General features: G+C 42.7%; 2 protein-coding genes across 7 annotated transcripts; one reads left to right on the forward strand and one right to left on the reverse strand.

The window, feature by feature from the left end:
• Window positions 1–815: 815 nt before the first annotated feature.
• On the reverse strand, window positions 816–21241 carry LOC139418385 (ras-related protein Rab-6A-like). 6 transcript variants are annotated; one of them, XR_011635316.1, is made up of 9 exons: window positions 20778–21207; window positions 8959–9017; window positions 8584–8637; window positions 7396–7501; window positions 5668–5779; window positions 4277–4370; window positions 3726–3819; window positions 2829–2895; window positions 816–2618 (listed from the first exon to the last, which is right to left on the reverse strand). XR_011635316.1 is itself a non-coding variant. In XM_071167782.1 (8 exons), the coding sequence occupies exons 1-8, from the start codon at window positions 20845–20847 to the stop codon at window positions 2554–2556; spliced, it is 627 nt and encodes a 208-aa protein (XP_071023883.1). In that variant the 5' UTR covers window positions 20848–21241; the 3' UTR covers window positions 816–2553. The 6 variants fall into 6 exon arrangements, 4 of the variants coding, with proteins under 4 accessions (XP_071023883.1, XP_071023885.1, XP_071023884.1 ...); XR_011635317.1 differs by lacking the exon at window positions 7396–7501 and adding an exon at window positions 7666–7771 and having other exon boundaries at window positions 20778–21178; XM_071167782.1 differs by lacking the exons at window positions 4277–4370; window positions 7396–7501 and adding an exon at window positions 7666–7771 and having other exon boundaries at window positions 20778–21241.
• A 709-nt stretch (window positions 21242–21950) lies between these two features.
• On the forward strand, window positions 21951–24264 carry LOC139418384 (mitochondrial ribosomal protein L48). Its single transcript, XM_071167781.1, has 8 exons — window positions 21951–22345; window positions 22500–22552; window positions 22690–22721; window positions 22885–22973; window positions 23082–23251; window positions 23466–23568; window positions 23678–23767; window positions 23909–24264. Exons 1-8 carry the CDS (start codon window positions 22325–22327, stop codon window positions 23981–23983), a joined length of 633 nt encoding a protein of 210 aa, XP_071023882.1. The 5' UTR covers window positions 21951–22324; the 3' UTR covers window positions 23984–24264.
• Window positions 24265–24653: the final 389 nt, after the last annotated feature.

A 24653-nucleotide genomic window follows, 5' to 3' on the forward strand; every position in this document is an offset into this window, starting at 1 on the left:
GTTAGATGATGCATATCTTTGTAGGTCAACGTGTCTATGAAGGGGGAAAGCAGGGATTGGTGTATGTGTGTGTAGAGCTCAGGTGTGTGTGTGTTGGTAACATTCATCAGGGAGCCGACATAGATCCTCTGAACAGTAACTCATGTGGAATGTTCTCTGCTCATGGCCCCTTGGCCAGTCGTTGGAGAGGCTGCCACCCAGTGGCTGTACCAGCTCTCAGCAGGCCAGTAAAGGGATGGGCTCCAGTCAGAGGCATAGTTGATTTATGCATCAGATCAGTACCAACTGTTACCGGTTCCACTTTAGGCGACCAAACCCACTGAAAAAAATGTCCAGTAATGCACTGTGGCAGCTGGGAGGAGGCTGTAATCACTAACTGATATGTTGACTGACAAATGGTCTTGTAACTTACTGGGAAGCTGTTTCAGAGAGGTGGTCAGAAAGTGGATGCAGTGTTGCTGGTGAGTGCAGACAGGCATGATTAGAGTACAGTCTTTGACCTTTCCCAAGACCTTCCCCTTGAAACAGGATGGAGCCTGCCCTGACATCAGGCCAATACGTTGTCCTTCACCCTGTCTTCACTTTCAGTACAATACCAGGACGACAGCTGGTTTTGGCCATGTGTCATAGACAGCCAAAACGTTGCCCACTATGACCCAATTATGTTGTGGGGAAATAAGAATTTGTTCTTAACTGACTTGCCTAGTTAAAAAGGTTAAATAAAATAAAAATGATTTAGACTTGAAATATTGAATTCAAATAGAACACTGGAATCACCAAGTTGACAGGAAATAAGACGAGTCACACTTTGCAGCTCTCCTTGTCTAGCATTTATCTATTTATTAAACCATGAAAAAAGGACATTTCAGTTAAACGCAGACCTTTCTTGGGGATGACGATAAGACACTGATGACTTCTAGCAGTGCAAATGATGAGCTTGTGGCAGCACAGACAGCCTCCAACCTCCAGTTAAAACCATTCCAAAGATAAAAGGTTACAGACCAAGACGCTACTGGACTTTCCTCCAGAAACATAGTGCAATGGTTTGTGTTTTTGTCTTCTTCAGTTTGATCAAATCAGCATTTTGGGGTGGAGTAGAGGGGTAGTGACATCACCCGAAGAGCTGGAGGACATGTTTGGAAAAAAATCAGGTGGTTGACAAAATACTCTAGTCATTTAGGGATCATCCCAACAATGATCATATTAACAGTAATAAAAAAAAGAAACATGATCCAGTCGAAATAAATATTACAAGTCATTGTGGATTGAATGAACATGTAAGATAATTCTCATTAACAAAAGATCAAAAAAATAACTAAAGTGTCGATATAACATTAAACCAAACAAAGCTAGGAAATCCCAAAACCATGGAAGCCCTCTTACAATGAGCAATTAAAAAGGCATGTCTGCATATCTAACGAAGTTGGGTTTGCGTTGAATATGATACTTCTCAATATACAAAAATCATTTTGCAAACAGTACCGTTCTCCAAAGCAATATCGTTTCATCTATGGTAATAATTGTACTTTTAGAAAAAAAGTAAAGATCTAACCAAGAGATATAATAGAAAATGGCAGCCAAGGTGAAGATACCTTTTATTAATTTGTGAGGACAAGGTGAATAATGAAGGACGGTCGTGTTGTGGTAGTGAAACTGCCCTTTGCGTCACGTTGTGGTGGGAATTGTGTCATCATGCTGTGTGTGAGTTCTTGTGGTTTCCCTACATTGTGTTGTCATACCATGCTTCGGTGGAGTGGCATTGTAGCTGCTATGTGGTGGGACCGGCGTAAACAGGTAAGGTTGGTGTGCTCAACGTTTACCGAGTGGGTGATATTCTTGGGGGCTGCTAAGCCCACTTATGGCAGAACAATTCCACTCAGTTATCCATTACTCTGAAGTCTGTTTCTCACATGCTGCAATCATTTTTGACTACTGTGCAACCAACCATTTCCAGAGTATACCCAGGCAAGCGACGCAGCAAGTAGGCTTGTCGTTTTTGAACTGTTCTAGGCTTTTTTTTTTAAATAGTCTTCAATTGTCAAAAATGTCATAAAAGGCATCTGCAGAAGTAGTTCCATCCACAAAGCGTAATATTTAACTGCGTTTCAATTAATTTGATATCTGTAGGCCCATGTAAAAGACCAGGGGCATGAACACGGAAGTAGGACGTAAGAACGAGTCACTTGCATGGCGTATTACAGAAAAACAAGACGCAGTGCTTGAAAAATGTAACAATAAATCATTTCCTTTTTCATTGCCAAAGTAGAGTTAAAGTTCAACGGAAATAAAATAGCATTCACATCCACATTTTGCTTGTTAAGCTTAAGGTAATCTCAGCGATTCCACGACGGGATTCCATGACAACAAGGATGACGGACAGGTAGTGTTCTTCTCTTTCAGGCTGTGGTGAAGGAGTCAGGAATCAAGGGGTTCAGAGGGAGAGCAGAGAGGATAGGTACAGTATAGAGGCCGATAAGCCAGGATGAGAAAGATCAAGAACAAAGCGCAGGAGAGAGAAACAGTGATGGAGAGAGTGATAAACGGAGGCTGGAGTTAGCAGGAGCAGCCTCCTTCGCTGACGGGCTGTTCTGGGGTCTTCTCCAGCTTTATGTCAATCACTGGGGAAGGAGGGGTTAAGGACCAACTCGGAGGTCAGACAAGAAAACATGAAGTCCTTTGAAACACGTCCCATCTTCTCAATAGGTTTACAAGCTAGCCAATAGGTGTCTACATGTTTGAGTACAATCTGTAAGCATTTATATCTACTATTGCCACTGAAAAACATGCGTAGTCATACACACAAGTGTGTCTGTGTAGAATAAGGATACTGTCTTCTCTGCTCTTGTCCTGTGTGCTCTCCATGCCAGGGAGGGCAGCAGCCACACGTCGGAACAGCTGCAGGAAAGAGAGAGAACAGACCTCATCGGTCAGAGTCAGACCACTCCAGTCATCCTGCCCTGACATCCACAGAGGCGCCAGGGCAGCTCTTTGGGCTTCCGATCTTCTTAATGCTTCCAATGACGATGTTTTAAAAACAGGCAAACTGTAAGGTTCACCTGTCCAGAGGCTGACACCATAAGAAATGAGACCCCATAGAATCTTTGTGCCTTGAATTTGAGTGCGTTTGATAGGTCAATCATCTAGGATTCTAATCAGCAAATCAGAGCTCATTCTTTTATCTTACAGTTGATTTGAACAGGGGAAACTGCTTGCTTTATTAATGTTTACTTGCCTGGGGGTTTGAATAAAGGCCTCTCATAAATTATCTGTACAGCGTGCCTTCCACACAAACCTACTGTAGAGCTCACGATACAATCCATACTGATTCAAGCTTTGTTCATTCATTGGTTTAAGGTAGACAGCGGTAATCATATACAGTTCCTCCTAAAAGGAGGTAAAATACCATTAAATAAATTAACCTGCTGGATAGATCATGCATTAAATAGAATAATTTGATAGTGGTTAGAGAAATCACCTCAAATAAAACCTGGGGTGTGGATCACAAGTCTAAACTCTGTCCCACCCACCAGACCAACTCTGAGCCCACACCTCTACAGGGTGCAAAGAACCCTCTGGTCTTTGGTTATTATGACTGACATGAGATTGGTGGGCAAGGGTTCTGAGACAAATCCAAGGACCCCATTTAGTGTAAATGCACACGTGTGAGAGAAGCTATCAGAAGAAAGTGTGAGCACTGCACACGTCACACACACGCTGTGCTCTACCTGTTTGACATTGTAGCCTGTCTTTGCACTTGTTTCAATAAAAAGAACATTCAGCTCTTTGGCTCTCTGTTCCCCTTCCTCTGTGGTTATCTGTCTGTGATGACACACGACAATGGACAAACACACACACACAAACGAGAAAACGAAAAAGAGAATGAACATCATGAAGTGAAGGATGAACATGCCGTGTCTCCTCCTGCTCCTCCTCCTGCAACCTCTGCTCTGTCGAGTGCCCACACAGCTCTTACTTCATCAACACCTCAGAGTACCACCTCAGCTCCTGGTTCAATACATCATATAGGATTCAAATGAAAAGCACTTAAATCTAAAATGGTCAATCAATGGGTATTATAGAACTGTGTGCCTGTGCAAGTCACTTCAGAAATTCTAAATGACCTTACATATAAGGATTGGGCTAAACTAAACCTACCCATGCAGCATTACTGCAGCATTTGACCCGTAACCCCTGAACATGGGTGACCTTTCGAGGATGAGCCGAGGGAGCAGCAGTAGAAGCATGGACGGAGAGCACGACTCAGTCACAAACTCACCTGCTTGACGTTGTAACCTGCTTTAGCACTAGTCTCAATAAACATTACATTTAGCTCTTTGGCCTTCCTCTCACCCTCTTCAATAGCAACTTGCCTGTGGTAGGTAGATAAGAGGGTTAAACATGAACAGCATACAGTCAGCTCATATAGAATCTAAAACCAATAATACAACACAGCAGTCAATACAGTAAACATGGGAATAGAAATTCAAAGCAGTTGTTTTAAGGCGAAAAGCATTGGGGGTTATAGTGGCAAACCATGTGGTAAAATAAAAAGGATCGGTTTGGATATCACAATTGTTTGAACACACAAATGGATAAGACTTGCTATGATCAGTTGAGCCTCTGAATAATTATAATATATCTAGGTTGTGCTAAACTGGAAAGAGTGTGTGGTCTATCCAACTCCAGAGTTCCGTCTCTAGATGGCCTGTATCAAGGGAAGAGGTTTGACCCCTTGTTGTGGCCAACAAGTCCCTGGTCAGCTGTACCTAGAGGACAGCGTTTCCCACTCAACACAGCAGGGCCTAAAGGTCTGACTTAAAAATAAAAAATAAACGCTCTACAGGTACAGTCAGTGGATTCAGTAGTATGCTCTAATGTAGAGAGCCCTCCAGGACTTGGGGCCTCAACTAGAAAATGTTGCATATGTACAAAATATGCCCCAAAACACACATGCGCCAGATCTCGCGCAAAAGATGGCATTTATAAAACTGAACGTGAGAATGTGCTTATCCTCCTGCAAACTTTACACCATGAGTACACAGTTTCTACTGGTTGAAGTAATGCATTGCAAGAAGGAGCAGGACTATATGATATATAATATACAATGACACATTAATAACAAAACAGGTAGCTGAATATACTGTAATAAAAAGAGCCAATCATCAGTTAGTGCGAAGAGCCTAAATCCATTTATTTTAGCTTTGCATTCTAAAGTAATTACAGGTCCACAACTTGCAATTGCTTTGGTCTTTCAGAAACGGTCAGACTATAGCAAATGTCACGACAAAATAAAACATTCCATCAATACCTCCAAAGACACTTGAACAAGTTCGCCATTGCTATTTCCTTTAGAGGCCATCTTGGCCTAATTCTACTTCCACAGTGTACAGCAATTAAGGGTGTTATCGACACCATAGAAGGTGAATTAAGGGCGTTTTTCAGGCGTGCAGTTTTACGACAGGTCTGATTTATAATGGAAAACATGCGTATGCATGTACAGCACGCATCTAGTTTAGAAATCTCTATATTTTTGTGCACACGCAGTCTTCTCAGAAATGGCACACAAAGATATTTAGTGTAAAATTGACTCAACTGTTATGAGGCCCCTGGTCTGAAGAGCTCTGACACTAGACTGACTTTAGCCTTCAGTTATTATGTCACTCACACCTTTTGTCTGCAAGGTCCGTCTTGTTTCCCACCAGCATGATGATGACATCACTTCCTCTCTCCGTTCTGACATCATCAATCCATTTTGTGGTTTGCTGGAAAGAGTTGACATCTGATACAGGAGGGAGAGAGGGAGGAGAGAATAAATGTTCATCTCCATTCAGGTTGTGACAAGTACAGACTTGTGGTGATGAGCAGAACGACAGAGACAGTAACAAATATACAGAGAATGTGACAAGTAAGCTCATTAAACAAAGTAAATCCAGCTCCCAGTTCCTATCCAGATGTAAGAGCCAAATGGGTTAAATAGTACATCTTTGTTTCAAATGAATAAGGAATCTGTTGTGTGTTTGCTATTTATCCCCTGTCAAGTGTGTGTAGCCCCCTCTACAGGCTGATGCAGAATACAGTTCAAAGCTACAGACTCCAAGGCCTACTGGTAGAGACTGGAATTGCAGCTCAGTGTTTTCACAATACCAGACCATCCTTACCGTGCCATTTGTTTTTTTTTTGGTTTGAATTATTAGAATTTGTTTTGTTAGTTCTCTTTATATTTTGTAACCAGAAGAATGACAAATAAATGTATTATTATTCAACTTAATTCAAACTCTGGACATTGGATTTCCTTGTATTCTGCCTGTCCTTGTATTCTGCCTGTCTGTTTATCCCAAAGACCAGGGGTACTCAACTCATTCCCTATGGAGGTCTGGAGCCTGCTGGTTTTCTGTTCTACCTGATAATTAATTGCACCCACCTGGTGTCCCAGGTCTAAATCAGTCCCTGATTAGAGGGGAACAACTAAAACAAGCAGTGAAACTGGCTTCAGGGTCCAGAGTTGAGTTTGAGGGCCATAGACTATATATATGTATTTAACAGTCTATCCTCTATCCAGCTGGAAGTGGTGTCTGTTTTTCTGTAGTGACAGTCAGACTTCCTCCCCGGAGAGCCAGTTAAAAAGATGTCTATTGATTTTCCTCTAGCCCTGCTGCAGCTTCATGTCTGCTTTTATCTCCCCCTAATGGCCAATCATCTAACGGACACATTGTAGGAGAGAGACGTTAAAATTGAGTGAAAACTGAACATTGTTATTTCATGTCGGGCAAAATAGGCCCCTGAAGCAACATCAAAGCTGCCGATACCAATTATTTCTAACGAAACGAATAAGACACTTCATTGTTTTGTATATGGGTGACAAACCTAAGTCATGGTTGCCATGGACAAAAAAGAACAGTCCAGAAAAATAAAGATAGGGAAGGATTGAAAAGAAATGGGATTGCTCTGTTGGAAAAAAAAACAGGAAATCATCAAGGAAACTACTAAACTATTGACAAATTTAACTGCTTTTTACTATAAACAGATTTCACCAACTGATTTTTGCTATTGAAAGCTATTTGGTCTGCAGCCTAATTAGGTTGTATGTATGCTACCGAATGCTTTGTCATTCTGGTATCAATTAACAAACTAATACCTGTCTATTTAATACAGAAACATTCACAGACTACAATCACGCAAAAAGCAGACCAAATAAAGAAGAAGTGGACACATAAAAAAAGAGGGGGAGGAAACCATCAAACATGAAAAGGGGACAGAAGGCATCAGGTACAGGGAAAAAAGGAGAATGGAAAAAACAGAAAAGGGACTTGAGCCAGTAGCAAAAAACGAGGTGATGTTTTTTTGTTCTGATTGGTATCCTTCCATCACTTTTCCATCAGTAGGGGCCGCACTCACTTGTGATGTCATAGACTACCACGGCCACGGTGGAGTCTCGTATGTAGCTAGGGATCAGACTCCGGAAGCGCTCCTGGCCGGCTGTGTCCCAAAGCTGCAGCCTCACCTGAGCAGCACGTTAGCACCAGCACACAGGGAGAGAAGGAGAAGGAGAGAGGGGCAAGAGGAAGAGGTGGTGGTAAGAGGGGAGAACTGGATGAGGGTTGAGGGGGGGGCGGGGAGGGGCACGCACACACGTCGAGTGGGCGGGACGCGGAGGGGAGTACCTACTTGTGATGTCGTATACTACGACAGCGGCAGCGGAGTCTCGGATATAACTGGGGATGAGGCTACGGAAACGCTCCTGCCCAGCCGTATCCCACAGCTGCAACCTGATCTGTGGCGGATGGGAGGAGAAATCAAATAAAATGGAAAAGGAAAGGATGAAAAGTAGATGAGAAAAGGAAAACATGAGGTAAGAAACCAAAAAGAAATAAAACAAATCAACTTCTGAAGGAGAGAAAAGGAGAGAGTAAGAGAGAAAGAGAGAAAGAAGGCTGCATGCATGGAGTGTGTGACCATCGGAGGAATGGTGAGGGCCAGGGGAATCATGGATACTAGGCCTCATGTCTAAAAGGTTCTTCTCTCGTTCACGCTAGATATTGAATTTCAGCACGAGAATGAACCGAATATGAGCAGATAGGAAAAAGGGAAGAAAAGAATGACAGAGTTTGTATGGAGGAGAGAAAGCTAGCAGGAAGGAAGAGGGAGGATCCAATCCCAGCCCAGGACAGGGCAGCTCTCCGGCTTCTTTTAAGGCGCTAGTGTGTGTGTGCGCACGCGTGTGTGTGTGTGTGTGAGAACCTGGGCCAGGACAAAACACAGTTAGAGCAGACAGTCAGGTCACAGGATACCCAGCATCCCCAAAGTCCCAGAAACCACTATTGGCAAAAATGCAGTAAAGACCTGTGTGATTGAGTGGGGGTGCATACATACCAATGAATGGGAAAATCTTTACATTTCAAAAAGAGACATTTTCGAAATCACTATAATGCAATTTAACATTACTCAGCAAAAGTAACACCAGAGTCATGACTAACAACACCCACTAAAATATTATCTCAATCAGCATAACATCCCAATCAGCACATTACCACTTTATATGACAATTTCAAGAGAGTGATTTAAAAAGGAGAAAGTAACACTTACTGTTCGGTCTTCGAGGTACATGGTTTTTGACAGGAAATCTATTCCTATTGTGGCCTGGAAACGAGAAAGAATGAAAAGAATGAGAACATTTCTGACAATGATGGTAGATTGATAAGGCTTCAGTACTGTAGTTAGACTAAAATGAAGGAACAAACAGATTGCCTAGTCGAGCCCAGCACTAACAGACCTAATTCAATAGGCTAATCATAAAGACAGACTAGCTGAATATAGTCTGTTAGAGTTGGTCTGGAGCAAAAGTCTGCCCACCCTGTTGTAGGACCAGGACTAAGGTTAGGCATTGAGATCAATGGTGTAGTAAACCTAGCCCTGACTACCATATCCAGACTCAATGGTGTCTGTGTGGTCTAGCCTCACCTGGTAGGTGTTGTCGAAGCTGTCGTACATGAACCTGGTAATCAATGAAGTCTTCCCCACTGAAAAACACAAGACACGAGTTAGGACCAACATGGCTACATAAGGACACTGAAGTCCGGATCGCTGTCATTGTCCCCAATTTGATGTATTTTTAGGAACCCAGTCGGGGTCTCAACTTACTGTTGCGTTAGAATACACAAGGTACAATTTTGAAATTTGGTTGTGCATCTGCAGTTTTCCTCTTGATAGAAGTCACTTAATGGCTAAAATAACATGTGCACAGTATTTGGGATAGTAGCTCATCTCTCACTTCAGGTCTTATTCGGGATACGCCGTTTACATGCACCCTTGATATCCCGCCTCACGAGTATCCCTGACCATGAATTAACACAATATTCCTCCTTTAAGTATATTGGTTAAAGGAATAGTAACTGAAATATAAACACTGATGGTAGGCCTATAACCACTCACATGTAGAGTAATACAATATAAACTCACAGAATTATGCATTTCTTGCAGTTAAATTATACAACAATTGTTAGCGGAGAACAAACAGGAGTGGAGAAATATAATTTCTTTCTTTCAGCATCTCTTGAGAAAACACATTACACACGCATCATCTTTGACACTTATGCAAGCAGACTGTATTTTAACCACAAAATATGCACCCAAGACTAACCGAAGTCTTAACAGAAATAGGTTTCGTCATTTTCTCAGCTTTTCATTTCCTTAAAACCGGTCAAACTGATGGCATTTGGACATTCTGCACAGGACCGATCTTTCTACTGTTTTAGAGTTAGTGTTTTCTCCCCGGCCCCTAAATGAAACGGACAACTTTACCGGTGTTACCAAGATGAATAATGCATTCATTCTATTTATGTGAAACATTCTGCTAATCATTACTCTATTTAGTCTTCTGGGCAACAAGTTATGACAGAAGAGAAACTACATGCATCAAACTATAGTTGACAAACAAATGGCCTACCAAATATCAGAAATTATAAGCAGAAACTTGTGTAAATTAGGGTGAAAGTAGCCAGTAGTAAATTACAGTAGTCTAAATTATGGAATTATTATGGTGGAGCAATATGGGCAGGTAGCCTACTTTATGAAGTGATTTGTTTGACAATCAGATGAAAACATCACAACACCCATGAAATGCTTCACTGAGCCTGTGCAGATCGCAACAGTAAAGGGGATAAGATGTTAACATGCCACAGTATCCCGTCTTAGATCAGCCTATCCCAGGCATCTTATCCAGGTTTCTCATAACCGGGATACAAGCTTCTTCAGGTTATTGTAAACAGGATATGATGTTTATGTGCATCAACTCAAAAACAGAGTACTTAAGTATCCAAAATAATAACAGGATATTGGTGTGCATGTAAATGTGGTCACTGACAGTCACTCAATTAGTCTAGCCAGCCATAGTAACTTTTAGTATTCATGGCCGAATTACCGACCAGGCACATGAACAGGGGCCCCGGTTTCCAGTGGGCCTCTTTTGTTTTGTTAATCACTTTTCTCAGATATCATATTAACATGGCATATGTAATGGCAAAATGTGGAGAATTGCAGGAAATTAGCACAAAAAAAAAGCTCTGTAAAGCAAACTTATTTGTTTACCTTTTGTCTATAAAATACTTTTTCTGCTAACAGATCCCTCTAAGTATGAAATGATAGTGCTGAGTTAATGCGAGTTAACGTGTAGCAGCTAATTGTTTTGCTAACATGCTATGGGTCTGTAGATGGACTGTGGTGAATTAAGCGACAAGAGCCATGATAAGTGCTGGGGCCATTTTCACTTGTTTCTGCTGTTCTCGATTTCAGAGTTTTTAAAATTGTATAGAAATGTAGTACATGACCCACTCAGGACATACCTAAAATGCAATCCCTGGCTATGGCCCTGATTAGTCTTGAAGAGTAAATAACACCAGTAGTGCTGGCAGAACAGACACAGTACTACACACCTCACCAGACCAGTGTGGAGTGAGTCATTTCACATAGCGAACATAAGACATGTTCTAGCCTGATTTGGTCCTGCAATCCTCCAAACTCAGCAACTCCTCAGACAATTTGCTGAGGTGCACCATCTGTTTTCTGGCCAAAGCCCACAGCTCACCACTACCTTATGACTTGACTCCACCAACCAAGAGGCCTGCAGTAAGAGTCCATGAGGAGCCGTCTGCCAAGTCTGCACTTTAAGGGAGAGATCAGTAAAAAAATGCCATACAAAATCCTGAAGGGTTTTTGAATTGACTTTAAAAAAAAAAAAAACTCCAAGGAATGCTGGGAGATTCTCAGTGCCGACATAACATCCTGTCATTTAAACCATACTTGATTTTCAAAATGTTGCATACTATTAAACATCCTATTTTTGCATACTGAGAATGCATTGTGTGTGAATGCATTGTTTCCCGCCATTCGTTGATTTTGGTAGCACATCCCCATATCTAACTGATGAGCTGTTGTCAAAGCCGAAATGAGTATGACATCCGGGCATTTAAAAGTATAAAAAATATTTTTGCATACTCAAAAACGGCCAAGTACAGTGAGTGTACAAAATAAATTATGAACACCTGCTCTTTCCATGATAGTTTTCACCTGGTCAGTCTATTGATGTCAATTAACCTGGATCTCTGCCACCAACACTCCCCCTCACTGTTTCTCCCTCGCCCTGCACTGGCATGTGACAACACCTCAAGGGAAATTAGGGCGGGATTCAAACAGGGAGAAAAATAAATAATAATAATAATAATTTTCTTTCATTGCTCCAGTCTACCACATGGTGGAATGCACAAGTATTCATTTCCAATACAACCTCCCCCTCCCTGTATATCTCTCCCAACCCCTCTATCATACTACCACTGTTGCTCATGGATGGTCAGGCCTCAACTCATGGATCCTGAGAAGAGCTCTCCATAACACAGAAGTGTTCAGATTCACAGTGCACACAGGTCTCTAAGCAATCTGTACCATCGATCGAGATATCTACACACACACGAATGTGTGCCAGATTTGGGGTCAGAGGGAGCGATCTAGAGGCCTTATGCCTTCTCTCACTCCATTCTCTTCATCACAATGTAGTTGGCATGACATCGTCTTACATTACTTCTCTTTGTGACCAGACAAATAACAAACTCTTTTCAATAACCCATTCCTCAGACAATATGCCTAATCTCATTCTGCCTGGTTCTCTCCTGATAGCAAACAGCCAATCAAAATGGGCATCAATGGAAGTTAAATACAGACAGACTTGAAGAGGTGACCTCTAAAATATGACAATGAGTGGTCCCATGGCTGCTTTTGTTCTGTGGGCAGAGCAATGAAACTGAAAACTTCTCCTTGAATGCAAGAGAATGGAGCGGCTCTCACGCCATTGAGTGTACATAGATGAAAAGCAGGACATGTGACACCAATCCCCAGCATGGGCTAAGTATGGAAGGGAAGATAAGAGTGACATTCTTGTGACAGGAATGCCAGATGGCAAAGGTTCCCAATTACAGTTAAATCATTCTGTGGAGCCACTAACGCTGACCAGTGTATGAAAATGCCATGATTTGACAGAATACCTTGTAGCTGCCAAAGGGAGAAATGGAGGGAGAGAGGCAGAGAAAACAAAATGGCTGGATTCCCAATCAAGCGGTACAGCTTTCCCCATAGCCCAAATTAAAACTAAATCGGTCGCATACACATATTTAGATGTTTTCACAGGTGTAGCGAAATGTTTGTTCCTAGCTGCACTAACAGTGCAGTAATATATGTCAATAAAAACACGCAAATCTCCCCCTCAAAAGGAAGGAATTAATAAATATTAGAACGAGCAATGTCAGAGTCCGGGATATAAATATATATGATGGTGTGTATAAACATTATGGGCAGTATATGAATAGTAAAAGGTGTGTACAGCAGTAGTTCTATAGAATAGGCCTTGACTAGAATACAGTAGATACACAGAGTACAAAACATTAAAAACACCTGCTCTTTCCATGACCGACTGAGGTGAAAGCTATGATCCCTTATTGGTGTCACTTGTTAAATTCACTTCAATCAGGGTAGAAGGATTTTTAAGCCTTGAGACATGATTGTGTGTGTGTGTGCCAGTCAGAGGGTGGATGGGCAAGACAAAATATTTAAGTGCCTTTGATCGGGTATGGTAGTATGTGCCAGAAGCACCAGTTTCTGCCAAGAACTGCAACACTGCCGAGTTTCACACTCAACAGTTTCCTGTTTGTATCAAGAATGGTCCACCACCCAAAGGACATCCAGCCAACTTGACAACTGCGGGAAGCATTAGAGTCCACGTTGGCCAGCATCCCTGTGGAACGCTATCGACACCTTGTAGAGTCCATGCCGCGACGAATGAAGGCTGTTCTGAGGGCAAAAGCAACTCAATAATGAGAAGGTGTTCTTAATGTTTGGTACATAGTGTACGATGCACGTATGGGCATTCGGCTAAGGCGGTTGACTAAAGTTCAGGGCAGGGAACTGGCCAGAGACCGGCTAGCAGTGAATAACAGTCTGATGGCCTGGAGTTGCTGTACCAGGCAATGATACAGCTCAACGGGATGCTCTCAATGGTGCATTTGAAGAAGTCCATGAGGGGCTTAGGGACCAAGCCAAATTTCTTCAGCCTCCTTGTGCCTTCCTCACCATACCATCTGTGGTACTCCCTAAAATTAGAAGGTAGGACTTGACTCATTCCATGCCCCACCTCTACCATTCCTGAGAGGAAAACCATAACCTAGTTTGAGTTCAGGACTGCCCCCTTCCCCATTTTTCTGGGCGGAGGGGTCAGTGCTGCTTGAGAGGAGGGTATGCACTACACAGGGCAGACCAGCTGGGATTGAGAGACCCCACCCAAAGACTGAGGGGACTAGACTAGAGGTCGACCGATTAATCGGAATGGACGATTAATTAGGGCCGATTTCAAGTTTTCATAACAATCAGAAATCAGTATTTTTGGGCGCCAATTTGGCCAATTTTTTTTTTACACCTTTATTTAACTAGGCAAGTCAGTTAAGAACACATTCTTATTTTCAACAACGGCCTAGGAACGGTGGGTTAACTGCCTCGGTTCAGGGGCAGAATGACAGATTTTCACCTTGTCAGCTCGGGGGATTCAATCTTGCAACCTTACAGTTAACAAGTCCAACGCTATAACGACCTGCCTCTCTCTCGTTGCACTCCACAAAGAGACTGCCTGTTACGCGAATGCAATAAATAAGCATTCATTAAACTTATCTTATAAAAACAATCATAATCACTAGTTGATGGTATTACTAGATATTATCTAGCATGTCCTGTGTTGCATATAATCTGACTGAGCATACAAGCATGCATACAAGTATCTAAGTATCTAACTGAACAGTGGTAGGCAAAAGCAGGCGCTTAAACATTCATTCAAACAGCACTTTCTTTGCGTTTTGCCAGCAGCTCTTCGTTGTGCGTCAAGCATTGCACTGTTTATGGCTTCAAGCCTATCAACTCCCGAGATGAGGCTGGTGTAACCGAAGTGAAATGGCTAGCTAGTTAGCGCGTGCTAATAGCGTTGCAAACGTCACTTGCGTTCACTTGAGTCTTGGAGTGGTTGTTTCCCTTGCTCTGCATTGGTAACGCTGCTTAGAGGGTGGCTGTTGTCGTTGTGTTCCTGGTTTGAGCCCAGAGAGGAGCGAGGAGAGGGACGGAAGCTATACTGTTACACTTGCAATACTAAAGTGCCTATAAGAACAAAGGTTAATGAAATACAAATGGTATAGAGGGAAATAGTCCTATAATTCCTATAATAACTACAACCTAAAACTTCTTACCTGGGAATATTCAAGACTCATGTTAAAAGGAACCACCAGCTTTCATATGTTCTCATGTTCTGAGCAAGGAACTTGAACTTAAACGATTTCTTACATAGCACGTATTGCACTTTTACTTTCTTCTCCAACACTTTGTTTTTGCATTATTTAAACCAAATTGAACAGGTTTCATTATTTATTTGAGGCTAAATTGATTTTATTGATGTATTATATTAAGTTTAAATAAGTGTTCATTCAGTATTGTTGTAATTGTCATTATTACAAATAAAAACATTGTAAAAAAATGAATAAAAATGGCCGATTAATCAGTATCGACTTTTTTTTGGTCCTCCAATAATCGGTATCGGAGTTGAAAAATCATAATCGGTCGACCTCTGGACTAGACAGCTGACAGAAGAAGGAAAACATGTCTACTTTAGGAGTCAATATGAAGACGACCCACATGTTAGAAGATACTGCTGCAGACAATGACACAATGAAGACATCCACTGTATGCGTGCGTGTGCCCTGACTGCACTGGGGACTTGTTCTACTCAAGCTCAAAGTGTGGTCAGAAAGGGTGCTTTGGCCAATGTGTATTGTAGTCACGCGAGTCAGTAATGTACATATTTATGTCAATTGAAATTTTGGCCTGATATCTCCACTTCAGGTCTCTTCAATGAGAATAGACTAAGATGGTCTGCAGTTAGGAACGTTAAAAAAGAATGTTAAATTTACAAGCCCACCACTTCCTAAAAAAAAAACTTGTATTTGGTCTTTCCTTTAATAAATAGAAACATGCTTACATGTCTGCTAGCAAGAGAGCTGTTTTTAGCATTCTTTTTACTTACCAGGTAAGTTGTCTAAGAGGTGAGAACACTATCAACAACCTAGGAAATAGTTTCTGGGGAGATGAGTAGTTCAACAAGCCAATTGGATGCTGGGGATGATTAGGTGGCCAGAGTAATACGATGGCCAGGTTGGAAATTGGGAACCAGTCAATCATCTCATAATTATAGGGAAGGTTAGGCCTAACTTGGGAGGGTCTGGGTTTAGGACCAGGCCATCCTTTCAAATATGCAAGAAGTAATTACACTGATAAGATCTAATGGCGAAAACACCTGAGAAGTAGTCACTTAAATCTAGACCCATTGCCATTACGTGTCTGTGGACACAGTAGTACATGTCAGTCAAAAACATATGAGTGTGAAGTCTGTCGTTTGTGTTTCCCCCAGCGGTGAGGGACTTAAACTGACTAGACCTAATGTGTGCACACTCTGATCCAGTGTTCACCTCTCACACCAGTGCAGAAATCCCTGCTTACATAAATAGCTGCGAGGGGTCACAGGTCAGGCTTCATTCCTCTGGGGCAGAACACAAAATAAATCACAGCAGTATATTATCCACATTACTCCTCCCTTCCCCCAGTCTCAACAGAAACACAACACACACACGTTTGTCAGCAGCACAAACAAAACACATCAACCTCATTGAAATGTAGCATGGGTTCTGGTTAGAGGGGGATGTTTGTTGCTGACAGTGGTTTATAGGATAAACTATTTTATAGCCTTGCCTACAATGAAAGGAACCGATTGACTTCTAGCCCACCTCCATACTAGAGGTTGACCGATTATGATTTTTCAACGCCGATACCGATTATTGGAGGACCAATAAAAGCCGATAGATTAAATCGGACAAAAACATTTTTTGGTAATAATGACAATTACAACAATACTGAATGAACACTTATTTTAAACTTGATGTTCTGAAAGAGCTGCAAAACCTGGACCCATACAAATCAGCTGGGCTTGACAATCTGGACCCTCTATTTCTGAAACTGTCCACCGCAACCCCTATTACCAGCCTGTTCAACCTCTCCTTCGTATCATCTGAGATCCCCAAGGATTGGAAAGATGCCGCAGTAATCCCCCTCTTCAAAAGGGGGCGACACCCTGGACCCAAATTGTTACAGACCTATATCCATCCTGCCCTGCCTATCTAAGGTCTACAAAAGCCAAGTCAACAAACAGATCACTGACCATCTCGAATCCCACCGAATCCCATCCCATCCGCTGTGCAATCCGGTTTCCGAGCCGGTCACAGGTGCACCTCAGCCACGCTCAAGGTACTAAACGATATCATAACCGCCATCGATAAAAAAAGATAGTACTGTGCAGCAGTCTTCATCGACCTGGCCAAGGCTTTCGACTCTGTCAATCACCATATTCTTATCGGCAGGTTTTTCTAATGACTGCCTTGCCTGGTTCACCAACTACTTTGCAGACAGAGTTCAGTGTGTCAAATCGGAGGGCATGTTGTCCGGTCCTCTGGCAGTCTATGAAACTACCACAGAGTTCAATTCTCGGGCCGACTCTTTTCTCTGTATATACCAATGATGTTGCTCTTGCTGCGGGCGATTCCCTGATCCACCTCTATGCAGACGACAACCATTCTGTATACTTCTTGCCCTTCCTTGGACACTGTGCTATCTAACCTCCAAACGAGCTTCAATGCCATACAACACTCCTTCCGTGGCCTCCACCTGCTCTTAAACGCTAGTAAAACTAAATGCATGCTTTTCAACCGTTTGCTGCCTGCACCCGCACGCCCGACTAGCATCACCACCCTGGATGGTTCCGACCTAGAATATGTGGACATCTATAAGTACCTAGGTGTCTGGCTAGACTGCAAACTCTCCTTCCAGACTCATATCAAACATCTCCAATCCAAAATCAAATCTAGAGTCGGCTTTCTATTTCGCAACAAAGCCTCCTTCACTCACACCTCCAAACTTACCCTAGTAAAACTGACTATCCTACCGATCCTCGACTTTGGCGATGTCATCTACAAAATAGCTTCCAATACTCTACTCAGCAAACTGGATGCAGTTTATCACAGTGCCATCCGTTTTGTTACTAAAGCACCTTATACCACCCACCACTGCGACCTGTATGCTCTAGTCGGCTGGCCCTCGCGACATGTTTGTCGCTAGACCCACTGGCTCCAGGTCATCTACAAGTCTATGCTAGGTAAAGCTCCGCCTTATCTCAGTTCACTGGTCACGACGTCAACACCCACCCGTAGCACGCGCTCCAGCAGGTGTATCTCACTGATCATCACGAAAGCCAAAATCTCATGTGGCCGCCTTTCCTTCCAGTTCTCTGCTGCTTGCGACTGGAACGAATTGCAAAAATCTCTGAAGTTGGAAACTTTTATTTCCCTCACCAACTTAAAACATCTGCTATCAGAGCAGCTAACCGATCGCTGCAGCTGTACATAGTCCATCGGTATATAGCCCACCCAATTTACCTACCTCAGCCCCATACTGTTTTTATATTATTTACTTTTCAGCTCTTTTGCACACCAGTATCTCTACCTGCACATGTTCATCTGATCATTTATCACTCCAGTGTTAATCTGCTAAATTGTAATTATTCACTCCTATGGCCTATTTATTGCCTACCTCCTCATGCCTTTTGCACACAATGTACACTGCTCAAAAAAATAAAGGGAACACTTATACACAATGTAACTCCAAGTCAATCACACTTCTGTGAAATCAAACTGTCCACTTAGGAAGCAACACTGATTGACAATAAATTGCACATGCTGTTGTGCAAATGGAATAGAAAACAGGTGGAAATTATAGGCAATTAGCAAGACACCCCCAATAAAGGAGTGATTCTGCAGGTGGGGACCACAGACCACTTCTCAGTTCCTATGCTTCCCGGCTGATGTTTTGGTCACTTTTGAATGCTGGCGGTGCTTTCACTCTAGTGGTAGCATGAGACGGAGTCTACAACCCACACAAGTGGCTCAGGTAGTGCAGCTCATCCAGGATGGCACATCAATGCGAGCTGTGGCAAGAAGGTTTGCTGTGTCTGTCAGCGTAGAGTCCAGAGCATGGAGGCGCTAACAGGAGACAGGCCAGTACATCAGGAGACGCGGAGGAGGCCATAGGAGGGCAACAACCCAGCAGCAGGACCGCTACCTCCGCCTTTGTGCAAGGAGGAGCAGGAGGAGCATTGCCTGAGCCCTGCAAAATTACCTCCAGCAGGCCACAAATGTGCATGTGTCTGCTCAAACGGTAAGAAACAGACTCGATGAGGGTGGTATGAGGGCCCGACGTCCACAGGTGGGGGTTATGCTTACAGCCCAACACCGTGCAGGACGTTTGGCATTTGCCAGAGAACACCAAGGTTGGCAAATTCGCCACTGGCGCCCTGTGCTCTTCACAGATGAAAGCAGGTTCACACTGAGCACATGTGACAGACGTGGCAGAGTCTGGAGACGCCGTGGAGAACATTCTGCTGCCTGCAACATCCTCCAGCATGACTGGTTTGGCGGTGGGTCAGTCATGGTGTGGGGTGGCATTTCTTTGGGGGGCCGCACAGCCCTCCATGTGCTCGCCAGAGGTAGCCTGAATGCCATTAGGTACCGAGATGAGATCCTCAGACCCCTTGTGAGACCATATGCTGGTGTGGTTGGCCTTGGGTTCCTCCTAATGCAAGACAATGCTAGACCTCATGTGGCTGGAGTGTGTCAGCAGTTCCTGCAAGAGGAAGGCATTGATGCTATGGACTGGCCCGCCCGTTCCCCAGACCTGAATCCAATTGAGCACATCTGGGACATCATGTCTCGCTTCATCCACCAACGCCACGTTGCACCACAGACTGTCCAGGAGTTGGCGGATGCTTTAGTCCAGGTCTGGGAGGAGATCCCTCAGGAGACCATCCGCCACCTCATCAGGAGCATGCCCAGGCGTTGTAGGGAGGTCATGCTATTTTAGTGTTCCCTTTATTTTTTGGAGCAGTGTAGATTATTTTTTCCCCCTACTATGTTATTGACTTGTTTATTGTTTATTCCATGTGTAACTCTGTGTTGTTGTCTGTTCACACTGCTATGCTTTATCTTGGCCAGGTCGCAGTTGCAAATGAGAACTTGTTCTCAACTAGCCTACCTGGTTAAATAAAGGTAAAATAAAAATTAATATTTGTAGCCAAACCCACTAGCTCCAGGTAATCTACAAGTCCTTGCTAGGTAAAGCCCCGCCTTATCTCAGCTCACTGGTCACCATAGCAGCACGCACTCCAGCAGGTATATCGCACTGGTCACCCCCAAAGCCAATTCCTCCTTTGGTCGTCTTTCCTTCCAGTTCTCTGCTGCCAATGACTGGAACGAACTGCAAAAATCACTGAAGCTGGAGACTCATATCTCCCGGACTAGCTTTAGGCACCAGCTGTCAGAGCAGCTCACAGATCACTGCACCTGTACATAACCCATCTGTAAACAGCCCATCCAACTACCTCATCCCCATACTGTATTTATTTATCTGACTCATTTGCACCCCAGTATCTCTACTTGCACATTCATCTTCTGCACATCTATCACTCATGTTTAATTGGTATATTGTAATGATGTTTGTTTATTCCATGTGTACCTGTGTTGTGTGGAACTGCTTTGCTTTATCTTGGTCAGGTCGCAGGTTAAAATGAGAACTTGTTCTCAACTAGCCTATCTGGTTAAATAAAGGTGAAATAAAAACATATACAGTAGTATGTAGCAGCTGGCTAACTAGTTAACGTTAATGATTTTAGTTAACGTCGTTACAACCCGACTACTGACCTGACTGATTGGGTGAACTAGAAACAACGCGTCTCCCAACAGCTTGTTAACTAGCTCGGCTAGTAAGTTTCTAAGTCTAAAAAAAAAGATATGATAGTTAGCCAGGTAAAGCTGCTAACCATTAAGGTTAACTAACGTTTGCCAGCTAACGGTAGCTAGCAACAAAGTAGCTAACGTTAAAACACTTGATATCACGGATAGGTTCAATATCACTGATTGTAGCTATTTAGATCATTTAAATCGCCATGGTCTCTATATCATGGCAGTTGGTGGATATCGATTAAATTAAGGGACTCGCCCATGATGATTGATGGCATTTGCTAGCCAGTTAATAGCTAAATTGGCACGCTGATGACCACATAAAACGCGTTAGTCGTTACCCCACACAGGTCAGTGTTCACTTACCGCTCTGTTCGCCAAGAAAGACCAATTTAAATTTCCTTAGAGGGTTTCCGAAGTCTCCTGCTGCGGACATGACTGCAATGTTGTTAGGCAGGCAAAGGCAAGTTGTAGACTGTGGCCCACAGTGTGGGGATAAAAAAAACACTACCCCTTACTTTAGTGAGCTAGCTAAATCCCTACTAGCTAGCCAGCCCAGTTGACAAGTTCAGGGGGTTGTGCCGTAAGAACTAAATAGCTAACAGCAATGCTTCTAAACTGCAATTTCTTGGCTTGACTGGCAATCGGTGAGTTTCTAGCTAAATAACTAGCTAGTAGATACTGGCTTCTTGAACACTCAGCTGACTTGTTGGTGACTAACTAACTACCTCAGCACTCCCACTCCATCGCTGTTAGCTAGTTGTTTCAGAGGATGTTTGTCACGACCTAATGTGTTCGACGACTGGCACAAGGCTCCACCAATCCAAAGCGACTGTGGCATTCCGATGCAGTGGCGTAAATTACGGGTGTGTTCGCAAATTCACTCTGGAGTGGCATGTTAGACTGTGCCGTTCATAAATTCAGAGCGTTTCGCACTCGGGGCCATCAAGCTCTGGCCGAGCAGTAGGGTTAATCCGAGTGTTATGACCTACCAACGACAGTCAAGCACCCAAACTATTGGCTAAAGTTGGCTAGCTTGCTAGCTACGTCCAGACACAAATGAGAGAACACCTCACACTGACCATTTTACTCGTCCTACTAGCAGAGCTGGTTAGGCTGCTGTCATGTGTTTTACAGCGTTGTTGACTGCAACTATGCTGCTGCCAACAATTTAATTACGTTTACTGACACCGGTCATATTCAACGGGTGTTATGCGTTCGTAAATTCTTCAGTTATTCTGCGCTCTGGCACACTCAGAAGAGAGTGCTCTGAAATTGGAGTAGATAGCCAGAGTGAATTTACGAACGCACCCAATATATATCCGTCAATAATAAAGTAGCTATTTCATAATGGGGATCAGTGTCTAAATGTTTTGCTTTAGTTCTCACGTCCTGAGGTGAACGATTGGTGGAATTTGCATATTTCATGAAATTCCATGTAAATTGTTATGGGAACGAAGTTTTTGCATGGTAATGCAATGTAACTACACATCCGAGCATAATATGTCAGATGAAAGGGGAGTTGATGCAGGTTGCTTGACGAGGACGCCACGTTTCCAGGGCCAGCATCGGACTTTGAACGCAATGCCGTCTTTATTTTCTTTCACAATGACATTGTGCTGTGAGCAATAATGACATATTATACACTTATTTGGCTGCATCCAATACCCTCATACTCGTCTAGGTTTCTCTTTGATGCATATATTAAATACAATTTAAAGCAAACACATTTGAAAGCGGAAATAAGATATTGTCCTTGTTCCATAGCACATTTTAGTCAGATGGACCAACCGGAAGCATTCTTCTCAGAACCTCTTGTGTACATGTGCAAAAACTAGCTTCTGCAAAATTGTGAATCTAATATAATTTCGAGATTTGTTGTGAAGTGATTACTTCATCTTAAATTTGAAGCAATGAATCCTGTCATTCGCAAGGTAGTGTGTCTTCTACTCATAAATGGCGTTTGTCACATTTTTATTGTTGATGTAACGTTAGCTAGCTGGCTAGCAAGAAGGAAGGTCAAACATGTCAGCATATCAAAACACTTGTTTGTATATGATAGATTGTTTATCTTCTATCCCGTTACAGGCTTCCTTCGCACTTCATTCACGTGTGTTGGACCAAGCAGGATTGTTATTCCGGTAAATTAGTTAAAAGCATATAGGCAGCCAATTGCTGGTTGCTACAGGACACAATAATTACCACATCAAGTTTCATTCGATGAGGTGTTAGCTAGCGACATTTCAACGTGTCTAATGTTTCTGATGTTTATTTTAAGGGCATCAGTATCAGTGCAACATCCGATTCAGGGTAAGTCCTCCCACCAATAACAATAGTTAGTTACTGTTGTATCAATTTAGACTTTCTAGTTAAGTCTTAGGAAGTGACTTTATCCTGAAAGTTATATTGCCACTTATATAATTACCTAAGTGTATGTAAGCCATCTGTTTGGCTGGATAACTGTTTTCTACAGGGAGTCTGGCTTTTTCCAATGAGCGACAATACAGGACCATGCCTACTCATGGGATTGGCAAATATAAGCACCTGTTACCCAAAGAAGCGGTAAGTCTGTCCTTAGTAGATCACTTAATTATACTCTCTAATACTGAAGCCACCAGCTTACACCGTTAGCATATCTACTTGCTTATATAACATTTATTGTGCCTTCAGCCAAAGAAAAAGAAAGAGAGACAGCAGATGAAGCAGATCAAAACTGCAACAGATGCAGAGTACGGGACTCTGAACGTGAAAGTGTCTGGCTATGACATGATCCTAGTGGAGCACTACTCCCAGTACATCCACAATCTCTGCAACCGCCTAGGTGTCAAAGTGGCTGAGAGGTGAGAGGTAGACTTTAAGACACTGTGTTACTGGCCTCACTCAAAGATTTGATGGCCCAAATATACATGTCTCTGTCGCAGAGTTCATAATGATTCAATAGGAGGCACACATTTGGCCCTCTTTTGTAGCATGGGATTACATCATCCAATGTCTTTGAATCATTGGTTAACTAACTAACCTTAAAGGGATGAACTAACACTCTTCTCCTCTCAGCTATGCATTGCCCACTAAGAGCACGGAAGTCATGGTCATGCCAGAGCAAGGGACCAAGATGTATGTAGATGCCATCCTCAAGACCCATGAGCGAATTGTTCAGGTAATGGAGTGTTTTTAGTGATGATAATTTGTTCTCTGAACTTTTGGCAGTTGCACTGACAAACAGCTTTTCACTCTAGAGAGAGCATTGATAAGTGTTTTGTTTACAGCTCAGCCAACTAAACGCCACATTATGCCCCACCTTTATGGAGGTCCTGTTAAAGAATCAGCCAGAGGGGATTCAACTCTCTGTAAAGCTGGTGAGCAAATGACATCTATGTTCTTGACCTCTGCATGACTTTTCTTTTGCACAAGGATCATATCTACAGTATGTACACTTTTTTTGTTGTCATTTGTTAGTTATTGTTCAGTGACATAACACTTGCTTGTCTGTTTCCCAGCACACAGAGGCAGATTACCAAGCCCGTTTCAAGGCGCGTCCAGAGCTAGAGGGACTGATGGCACAGATGACCTAGTGAGAGGAAAAACACAGTCCACCCCACCCTTTTACCTCAACTGTCATCATACTTTTTCTGACCTCTACTTTGTCACATTTGAAGCAGTGGATGCCAATGCGTCTTTTTTTCCTCACAATAGTGCTGTTTTTTGTAATCATGACGTGTACATATTGTAAATGAATTGTGGGTGAATGTAGGACATTGTCTAAAAGCTGAAGAGCATACGCACATCCAGGTTCTTTTTGCAGGTGCTGGAGTTGTAGGTTAATTCATGAGAAATAAAAACACTGCACACTGCTGCTCATGCTCCCAGGTGATTTTTTTTATAACAGCGTTAGGCATCATATCCCAGGTGATTTTATTATAACAGCATTAGGCATCCATATCCTAGGTGATTTTATTATAACAGCATTAGGCATCCATATCCTAGGTGATTTTATTATAACAGCATTAGGCATCCATATCCCAGGTGATTTTATTATAACAGCATTAGGCATCCATATCCCAGGTGATTTTATTATAACAGCGTTAGGCATCCATATCCCAGGGGATTTTATTATAACAGCATTAGGCATCCATATCCCAGGTTATTTTATTATAACAGCATTAGGCATCCATATCCCAGGTGATTTTATTATAACAGCGTTAGGCATCCATATCCTAGGTGATTTTATTATAACAGCGTTAG

This window comes from Oncorhynchus clarkii, chromosome 10 (genome assembly GCF_045791955.1).
Source record: "Oncorhynchus clarkii lewisi isolate Uvic-CL-2024 chromosome 10, UVic_Ocla_1.0, whole genome shotgun sequence".
In the NCBI taxonomy this organism is placed as follows: Eukaryota; Metazoa; Chordata; class Actinopteri; order Salmoniformes; family Salmonidae; genus Oncorhynchus; species Oncorhynchus clarkii.

What these genes read in the sequence shown, in the direction of transcription:
- LOC139418385 (XM_071167782.1), bottom strand. Translation starts at nt 20,847, where the DNA reads ATGTCCGCAGCAGGAGACTTCGGAAACCCTCTAAGGAAATTTAAATTG. An exon ending in CTTTCTTGGCGAACAGAGCG is followed by an intron (nt 9,018 to 20,777) that starts GTAAGTGAACAC and finishes TGTGTTTTTCAG; the next exon opens with TGGGGAAGACTTCATTGATT. An exon ending in TGTACCTCGAAGACCGAACA is followed by an intron (nt 7,772 to 8,583) that starts GTAAGTGTTACT and finishes CATCCGCCACAG; the next exon opens with ATCAGGTTGCAGCTGTGGGA.
- LOC139418384 (XM_071167781.1), top strand. Translation starts at nt 22,325, where the DNA reads ATGAATCCTGTCATTCGCAAG. An exon ending in ACCTGTTACCCAAAGAAGCG is followed by an intron (nt 22,974 to 23,081) that starts GTAAGTCTGTCC and finishes TTGTGCCTTCAG; the next exon opens with CCAAAGAAAAAGAAAGAGAG. An exon ending in TTCAACTCTCTGTAAAGCTG is followed by an intron (nt 23,768 to 23,908) that starts GTGAGCAAATGA and finishes TCTGTTTCCCAG; the next exon opens with CACACAGAGGCAGATTACCA.